General features: G+C 40.1%; 1 protein-coding gene across 1 annotated transcript; it reads right to left on the bottom strand.

The window, feature by feature from the left end:
• Positions 1 to 4,848: 4,848 nt before the first annotated feature.
• Positions 4,849 to 6,827, bottom strand: LOC149433070 (fibroblast growth factor-binding protein 3-like). The gene is made up of 2 exons (XM_089664688.1): positions 6,726 to 6,827; positions 4,849 to 6,008 (listed from the first exon to the last, which is right to left on the bottom strand). Exon 2 carries the CDS (start codon positions 5,903 to 5,905, stop codon positions 5,174 to 5,176), a length of 732 nt encoding a protein of 243 aa, XP_089520814.1. The 5' UTR covers positions 5,906 to 6,008; positions 6,726 to 6,827; the 3' UTR covers positions 4,849 to 5,173.
• Positions 6,828 to 9,782: the final 2,955 nt, after the last annotated feature.

Below are 9,782 nucleotides of genomic sequence, written 5' to 3'. Positions count from 1 at the left end.
GACTCCTGTTGCCATAATCTTCCAGCTGGGGATTACTACAAGCTGAGGGACCTGTTATATGCTCTTGTCAAGAGTGCCGACTATGCCTGTCCTTCTGCCCCCCTTTCTCCATTCATAAAAGAAGTCCTATAGCTTCCACAAATGAAGTGATCTATGAATGGAGGAGGAGGACCTTCCATTCATTGGTTTTCATTCATGGAAGTTATAGAACAGATTTTATGAATGAGAAGGGGGTCATAAAGGGCTAGTCAGGACACTTGCCGAGTGTCTATATCAGGTCCCTCAGCTCATATTAACCTCCATTCCATGGCACCAAATGATTAAGGCTGCAGTGAATTGGTGGGGGTGGGTGGGGGCATCATAGAATGATTTGTACTAAACCAAAAAAAACAAAAACAAAAGCAGCACAAGGGAAACTTTGCATTGATTGTATGTACTGCCCAAGGTGCTGATTTTTATTTTATTTTTTGATTAAACTTTTGCTTTACCAATTTGTGTGCTAGCTTAAAAAAACCACTTGCCATAGTCTCAGCACCGTGCTCTCATAGGGTATCATCAAAGTTGTTGGTTAAAGTAATTGGAACACACTTTTACAGTCCACATGTAATTGTTGCCTTGGTGTTAACTTTGAAGTGTCCCAATATAATTGGTACCTGCAGCTGTTTATTAATAGATAAACCATCTTTCATGAGACCCTTTAAATCCGTCTTTGCAGCTGTATTGTACTGCACTTTGAATACTGGTAAAAGCGATGTTCAAACATCATAACAATTTGGACACTAATTTTCAGAATTAAAAAAATGGTTATAGGCGAGTGCTTTACAACTGCATAGGTATTATGCATTAGTGTTGCACAAGTGCTCAACAATTAGTACATTTAAATTAAACATCAAGTTTAAGCCAGAGACAATGTGCAAGCTGGAGTACTCCTGATAAACATTCATAATAATTTGTTGCTCTGTCTGCTCTTTTCTAAAATCTGATTAGATGTTGGTGGTTACTGCACTTTGCAAGTCATTTCTTACTAGACTGCCTGACTGCAGTGCATGGATTAAACAGATACAGAAAATGAAAGCAATACGTTGTTCTGCCTCATAAATTAGGTCTCACTTTGATTATTGACAGATGAGCAAAGGCAAAATCTATCACCATGAATCACACTTTTATATACTGCTTTCTGTCTCCAAAGTAGAATTTTACATTGTCTCTGAAATGCTATTAATTTTGGAAAATTACAATACAATAATCTGTGTTGTGATTTAGTAGTTTGAGAAAGGTTTAGGCTTAATGAATGTCTGACTATGGGGACAATCCACTAAGCAGTATCTTACCACATCCGAATATGCGGTGAGATACCGCACAGCATTTTTAAAAAAAAAACCCTTGGCATTCACTATAAAACACTACTTAAATACCACATGAGTTATCTTATTAAGTCATGTGGTATTTTAGTAATGAAAACATGCGATATTGTTTCAGCTGTCAACGAGGTTCACCACTGACAACTGAATGTAAAAATAGAATTGCCAGCAATTAAAAATTTAGCAACAAAATGGTGTGCCCCCCCACCATCCATACCTTTTTATTGTATATTTTGGCATGGGGGTTCCCCTCAAAATCTATACCAGACCCGAAGGGCTTGGTATGAATCCTCCATTCATGCCAAGCCCTTCGGGTCTGGTATAGATTTGGAGGGGAACCCTCATGCCAAAATATAAAATAAAAGGGCATGGGGTTCCCCCAAAATGCATACCAGATCCTTATCGGAGCATGCGGGCCCGGCAGATCAGGAAAGGGGTGAACAAGCGAACTCCCCCCACCCAAACCATACCAGGTCCCCCTCCCCTCAATGCACCTTGTCCCCATGTTGATGAGGACAAGAGTCTCTTCCCCACAACCCTGGCCAGTGGGCAGAGGGCTTATCAAAATGTGGAAGCCTCCTTTAACAAGGGGGCCCCCCACTCTGTTTTCTTGCTATATTTTTATTTGCCAGCAATTTTTTTTAATTCAGCTGTCAAGGACACAGCTGCCACCCACTCCTTAACAACCCATGACAGTTACTGACAGATACTGTACCAGTACATACTGCATGCCTCAACCACTACTTAAATACGGCATGCATTTAATTAGTTATTTTCTTTTGTGAATTGACTTTAAGGTCTGTTTATGTGGTATGTACTGAGCGTTTTTGCTATTTTTGGTAAATACCGCACACTACAATAGTAAATTGACATTTTCAGCATCGCATGCGATATATGTTCACGTGACCTACATAGCGTATGCGATATCCTTTAGTGAATTGTGCCCTATATTGTTTTGGGTTTAAAAACAAGAAAGAGACAGCATCAATGTATGTGAGAAATGTTTCTCTCCGATAAGCTGGAACTGGAGGTGCCTGCAGCACACCACCCCCACCCTAGTCCATAGGCTAAACAAGAACAGTATTATTAGAGATGCATTGGCCAACACAGATACTTAAAGAGCTAGAATAGTGTCTGCACTTCAAATATCCCTCTAATGGTAATAGCCAGCATAAAGGGTCAGTACACCCAAAAAGTGTTGTTTACGTTACAGGTGGAACCTGATATGCTGTATCAGCCCTTGGCTTCTTATATGTATTGGAAACCACAACAGTGAGATCTCCTTGCCATATTTCTGGATTCTGTTCTGTTTCCAGCTGGAAGCCGTGAATGTTCAAATCATGGCATATTATGGTTCCTCTTACTGCACTGTACACTGTACATAACATGTGATAATGAAAAAAAATCATCAATAGCACTCCCACTAAAACATATAAAAATTATCTACCAAAAACTGAAATACCAGTTTTGAGCAGAGTGACCCTTTAACTATTGCTAAATTCCATATGAATTTCTCCACTCATGGCCAATGGTCATTCAGATATAACATCATTTGTGGTGTGTAAAATTTGAATGCATAATCTTTGGTAGTAGTGTTTGTTGGGTAATTTAGCATTATAAAGCTTTTTTGACATGTAGGAAAGAGCAGAAACCAACTTTGTAAACTATACTAGCTACAGTTGTGACCAAAATTATTCAACCCCCAATGCTGTAAAGGGGTTTAGGGACTATAGTGTACATTTGGAATTGTATTCAGAATCAAATCCTACAAGGACGTTGTAACTACCCAAATGCAACTAAAATGACATCAATTGTTTATGTAATACAGTAGTAAATGGTTCTTATGTGGTTTCTTCATTGCCACAATTATTCAACCCCTTAAAGACTACCACTCTGAAGAACAGAGGTTCATACAGGTGCTTTCCATCAGGTATTGAAAACACCTGTGGATGTCACCGAGCAGCAATCAAGCATAATAAGCACCAATTAGGCAGCTTTAAAATGACTGTGATACTCAGCTCCTTCTAGACATTTACTGGTGTGGTTACAAACATGGTGAAGGCAAGAGAATGGTCCAGGAAGACAAGAGAAGAGGTGATTTCTCTTCACAGGAAGGGCAATGGCTATAAGAAGATTGCAAAGATGTTAAACATACCAAGAGACACCTTAGGAAGCATCATTCGCAAATTCAAGGCAAAGGGCACTGTTGAAACGCTACCTGGTCGTGGCAGAAAGAAGATGCTGACTTCGACTGCTGTGCGCTACCTGAAGCGTAGAGTGGAGAGAAGTCCCCGTGTGACTGCTGAGGAACTGAGAAAAGATTTGTCAGATGTGGGTACAGAAGTTTCAGCCCAGACAATAAGACGCACACTGCGTAATGAAGGCCTCCGTGCCAGAACTCCCAGGCGTACCCCCTTGCTGTCTCCAAAGAATAAGAAGAGTCGACTGCAGTATGCCAAAAGCCATGTGGACAAACCACAAAAGTTGTGGGATAGTGTTCTGTGGACTGATGAAACAAAATTAGAACTGTTTGGGCCCATGGATCAACGCTATGTTTGGAGGAGGAAGAACAAGGCCTATGATGAAAAGAACACCTTGCCTACTGTGAAGCATGGTGGAGGGTCAATCATGCTTTGGGGCTGTTTTGCTTCTGCAGGTACAGGGAAGCTTCAGCGTGTGCAAGGTACCATGAATTCTCTTCAGTACCAGGAGATATTGGATGGAAACGTGATGCAGTCCGTCACACACCTGAGGCTTGGGAGACGTTGGACCTTTCAACAGGACAATGATCCCAAGCATACCTCCAAGTCCACTAGAGCATGGTTGCAGAGGAAAGGCTGGAACATTTTGGAGTGGCCATCGCAGTCACCAGACTTAAATCCGATTGAGAACCTCTGGTGGGACTTAAAGAAAGCAGTTGCAGTGCGCAAGCCTAAGAATGTGACTGAACTGGAGGCCTTTGCCCATGAAGAATGGGCGAAGATACCCGTAGATCGCTGCAAGACACTTGTGTCAAGCTATGCTTCACGTTTAAAAGCTGTTATAACTGTAAAAGGATGCTGTACTAAGTACTAAGATTGAATGTCACTTGGGGGTTGAATAAAACTGATAATGCTGTGAGCACAGAAAAGACATTTGTGGTTATTTCATTATAACTGTTATGTTATATTTGTCTGACCTACAAGTGCCTCTTTAATGTAAATGTAAGCAAGATGACTGAATGATCAAAAGCAATGTCAAACTGGCCAAAACACTCAATTTCAGTGGGGGTTGAATAATTTTGGTCACAACTGTATATACTATACTAGCTGTATAGCTGTCATTGGTTGCTGCTCTTTGCAAAAAAAACCACTTCACTTCTCTCTGCTTGTTACAAAATAAATATGCTTAAGTTTAGGTACCAGGAAGGAAAATAATTTATTGTGAAACGATTTATCTGTTTGAAAATAAAGTATGGAAATCTCCCAAGTACGCACAATGGAAATGATTACATACCAAATGTTTTATTTTAATTAATTTATCGTTATTGTATAGCACACGTGAATATTAATATTTTTAAATCATTTTTAAAAAGAATACAATACAATGACCTACTAGTTAGAGTATAAAACATACAAAGTAAGCTAATTCAGGTCTGCCAGTAATAGTTTTGAATGCAGACAAGTCTACACTTGTATTTTTATGTATTGGGGGATTTGTCATTTCTGTTAGCTAATAATAAGTCCAAAAGAATTAGTTGGGAATTTCTGTTCTTTAGCCTTGAATTAAAAAGCTCAGCAGTGCCACATTTCTACCACACGTCAAGCTTTGATTTAGCCATTCCAGAAATTAACAAGTAAAGAGCACAATGAATGCCACTTCTCTGCACAGTAGGTATCTGCCAGATTCTCATTCTGCTCTATAATATCATCGTTAACCTCTCTGGCTATAGTGAGGTCAGGCATGGATGGCAAATCAGATGGGTTTGGATGCAATTTTAAGACATGCTTCTTTTTGCCACCAGATTTCTTTTTTGCACCAGCATTTTCGTTGGCTTCTGGGTTAATTGGACTACCTTCCAGCCCCCCACTATTTTCTTTCACATGATCCTTCCCTTTGGTTTCTCCTTTTTCCAGTTCTGCAGCAGAATCACTTTTGACTTTCCACAGCTGGGACTGCACATCTTCTGATTTTTTACACAAGCGTGATTTTAAGTTCTTGTCTTCGCAGGCATTTTTCATTTTCTTAATTCTCCACAGTATTTTTTTCCAGTACTGCTTAGCTTTTGAAGCATACAAAGGGCATCTCTGGGGCTCCCCTTCATATGTGCAGTTGTAGCTGCTGCTTGTTGGCTCATTGCAAATTAATGACAGACTTACAGTTGCGTCACCAACAATCTCCCAAATGCACACGTGTTTGTATATGGATGTAAACTGCCCTGAGCGTGCAAAGGCTTGAAGGTCTGCTTTCTTGCTGGCTGTTTTGTCAGTTTTGCCCAGCACGCTTTGTAAAGTACCCAGGCAGTGCAGCAAAAAAATAAAAGAAATTATACTGGAGTGCCTCATCTCATTAGCTCAGTGTTGCCGGATGGTTTGTAATTCAAGGGTGTCCAAGCATCAATAATCTTTACAAGCGCTGGAGCTGAAACTATCTGGCATTCCAAAATTCCTGAAAGACAGGGCAGGAAAAATAAAAAGTGGGTGAGTGAAATGCAGGCAATTATTGAGGCACTGGCTGTGACCCCGTGGTCTCGAAAGGAGAATAAAATGAAAATTAGAACTTCCTGCCAATAATTGAGATTTTCAGCACTATTCTGTATGGTAATTAAATATAGCCCAAAACGTGCAGAAACGTAATGAAAGAGTTTTGCAGAACAAAGGAGCTCTTTTTAAGATATACAAGCACATGCAAATCACAAGCACAAGCAGACCTAGCAAAAGTATTCAAGTGCAAATAAAACTTTTGTAGGAGTTAAATGCATAGAATATTGTTACCCAGACATTCACTTAGAAAATCAAAATGTGGCTTTCTCTGATGCAGAAAAAGAAAGATCAAGATATGCATGGACACAGCTCATGCAAAATTAATATGTGCTACCTTTATGTATGGTATAATGAATTCCTACTGAATTTGTTCAATTATAATTGCCTGGATATGTTTATCGCAACTACAGAGGATGTTTCAAACTCGTCAGCTACCTTTTGCCTTTTGTATTTAAGAAGAGAATAATTTACTTTAAATAAGCATAAAATATTTTACTGGGACTATTAAATATTCTGTATTACGTTAATGAAATATACTAATATATAATGCAGACGTATAGATCATTAGGTTTACAAAGTTAATAGCACTCTTAAACTATGTAAGAAAGTCAGACAAACTTACCAGATGACAAGTTGGACAGCACCACTGGAGGAGTCTATTGGAGAGTACATTAAGAGCGTGTGTTATCACTGGGACAGGAGGGGCCTTGGTCTCCCATTGCCCCTCCCCATAATCCTCTATGCACCAACACACTTTAGTAATAGGAGGGATCTACGAGCACCAAGACAGCTGCAAGTGGCTATGTGAAATTTTTACAAGTGTTTATTGTTTGAAGACATAAGCTTGAATGCATGTGCCTGAGAGTAAATTGTAAAAAAAAGTTACAAAAATAATTTAATGTCTAGGAAAAATAGAACAGTATTTATTCCCTTATTTATTATTATACTTATTCATGTTAGAGATATTTATTGTGTCAAATGGAATATGTTCAGATTATATTGTTTGGCATAGGGTGTTTATCAATAAATGCATAATTTAATATTGTGAACATAGCAGCAAGTCAAATGCAAACATTTCCCAGCTAGTAGAGACAAGTAACTTACCTAATTTATTTACTTTTGTTTTGTTAAATGTATTTTGTTGATTGAATACAAGGCATTCTCTGATTACATGAGGTGGCGATTGTGATTCACTGCTCTACCTCTCCAGCTTGTCCAATCAGAGAATGCCTTGACAAAAAAATACAACTATTTCTTTCTATGGAGGCAGTGCTGAGCAAGTGACCTCCTGTGGGGGGTTTATCAATATGAAATTTGCATTGTACAGATACAAGTAGGACAGTAGGAAAGTCTTTTCCAGTTGCTATTGTTCTTAAATAAGCCAGTTCAGAATCATCCCAGCTCTTCTACAAATCAAGCATTTTTTGTGTGGTGTATAAGTTATTCATTGATGTTTATGGACAGCTTTACATTTTAAATCACAGAAAATTTAGCCAACATAAATTTGAATATTTTTTAAATTACAGGTGGTGTTATACAAATTAGATCTTAAGGTCCACTGGTTAATTTCAGGTGCCAAATGTGTGGAACCAGAACTATATACACTGCTCAAACAATTAAAGGAACACTTTTTAATCCGAGTATAGCATCAAGTCAATTAAACTCCTGGAACATTGATCAGGTCAATGAAACTAACAACAGGTGCACTAGCTGGACAACATTGAGACGACCCTCCAAAACGGGAATGGTTTTACAATGGTGTCACTACTGGTAGCATGAAGCAATACCTGGACCCTACAGAGGTTGCACAGGCAGTCCAACTCCTCCAGGATGGCACATCAATATGTGCCATTGCCAGAAGGTTTGCTGTCTCTCCCAGCACAGTCTCAAGAGCATGGAGGAGATTCCAGGAGACAGGCAGTTACTCTAGGAGAGCTGGAGAGGGCCGTAGGAGGTCCTTAACCCATCAGCAGGAACGGTATCTACACTTTAGTGCAAAGAAGGAAGAGGATGAGAACTGCCAGAGCCCTACAAAAATACCTCTAGCAGGCCACTGGTGTGAAAGTCTCTGACCAAAGAATCAGAAGCAGACTTCATGAGAGTGGCCTGAGGGCCCGACATCCTTTAGTGGGCCCTGTACTCACTGCCTGGCATTATAGAGCTCGATTGGCATTTGCCATTTAACACCAGAATTGGCAGGTCCGGCACAGGTGCCTTGTGCTTTTCACAGATGAGAGCAGGTTCACCCTGAGAACATGTGACAGATATAAAAGGGTCTGGGGAAGGTGTGAAAAACGTTAAGCTGCCTGTAACATCATTCAGCATGACCATTTTGCTGGTCGATCAGTGATGGTCTGGGGAAGCATATCCATGGAGGGATGCACAGACCTCTACAGGCTAGACAATGGCACCCTGACTGCCATTAGGTATTGGGATGAAATCTTTGGACCCATTGTCAGTCCCTACACTGGTGTCGTAGGTCCTGGGTTCCTCCTGATGCATGACCCTGCCCGACCTCATGTGGCGAGAGTAAGTAGGCAGTTCCTGGAGGATGAAGGAATTGATACCATTGAATAGCCCCCACACTCGCCTGACCTAAATCCAATAGAACTCCTCTGAGAGGTCAGGTTTTGGTCCACCTGACACCGCCAGGTTGCACCTCAAACTGTCCAGGAGCTCAATGATGCCCTGGTCCAGATCTGGGAGGAAATACCCCAGGACACCATCCATTGTCTTCTTATGAGCATGTCCCGATGTTGTCAGACATGCATACAAACAAGTGTAGGCCTTACAAACTACTATTTTGAGTTGCTGCAATTAAATTTCAGCAAAATGGAGCCTGCTGCATCATTTTTTCACTTTTTCGGAATGTTTTCTGTAGGTTGATAATGTTCATTTCCATCAAACAATGGGGTATCTTTACGTTCCTAACACATTTCCCAATCCATATCAGTATAGATATCCAGCATGATATTTTTCCCCATTGAGATCTGATATGTTTTCAAAGTGTTCCTTTAATTTTTTAAGTAGTGTATTAAGATAGCTTTGCAAATTCCAATTCAATTGATCAGTTTCCAAAAACTGTATACTGTATGCAATGCATGGATTTGCCGGACTAGATATATATTGAAATTGAATAGATTGTATAGGTAGGCTTCAACATTACATAGTTTTAGTAAAGCTAGAGGACATTGTATAAAGATTATAAATGAAGGTAATATGGTGCAGCGCTAAAAGAGTGAAAATTAAAGACAGTCAAAAGTCAATGTAGCAATATCCGTGATTCCTTAAATAGGATGCAGACTTCCAAAGCTCTTGCGGCCTTAAATAATAGCAATGCGCACTCACCAGAAACGCATGGATTATGCGCATGTAGGAATAATCATTCCAGATGTCAGATCCTCCAACACTCGGATGGTAAGCATCCTTCTCACGGTGGATCCCTGAAGACTCAAAGCCAGATCCTGAGGTCCTCCTTAAGGTATACCAGGCACTTCACAATGGTGGTGGGACTCTCTCCACTAAGTGGTAATGGCACCTTCTCTGTGGGGGTAACAGCTCCAAAAGGAGCCCCAGAAAAACACACAGGTGCCAGAGATAGTGTAGTATGTTAAAGGAGATTTATTTGCCTTAGCATAACATATATAGGGTAGCATGCAAATCCAGACCCATACAGGTT

The sequence above is a fragment of the Staurois parvus genome, unplaced genomic scaffold (genome assembly GCF_062004578.1).
Source record: "Staurois parvus isolate SC_StPar_1 unplaced genomic scaffold, SC_StPar_1.0 ptg001994l, whole genome shotgun sequence".
NCBI lineage: Eukaryota > Metazoa > Chordata > Amphibia > Anura > Ranidae > Staurois > Staurois parvus.
This window is presented reverse-complemented; position numbering and strand designations above follow the sequence as displayed.

Bases quoted from the DNA above. Each gene is read 5' to 3' on its own strand.
- LOC149433070 (XM_089664688.1), bottom strand. From the start codon at position 5,905: ATGAGGCACTCCAGTATAATTTCTTTTATTTTTTTGCTGCACTGCCTG.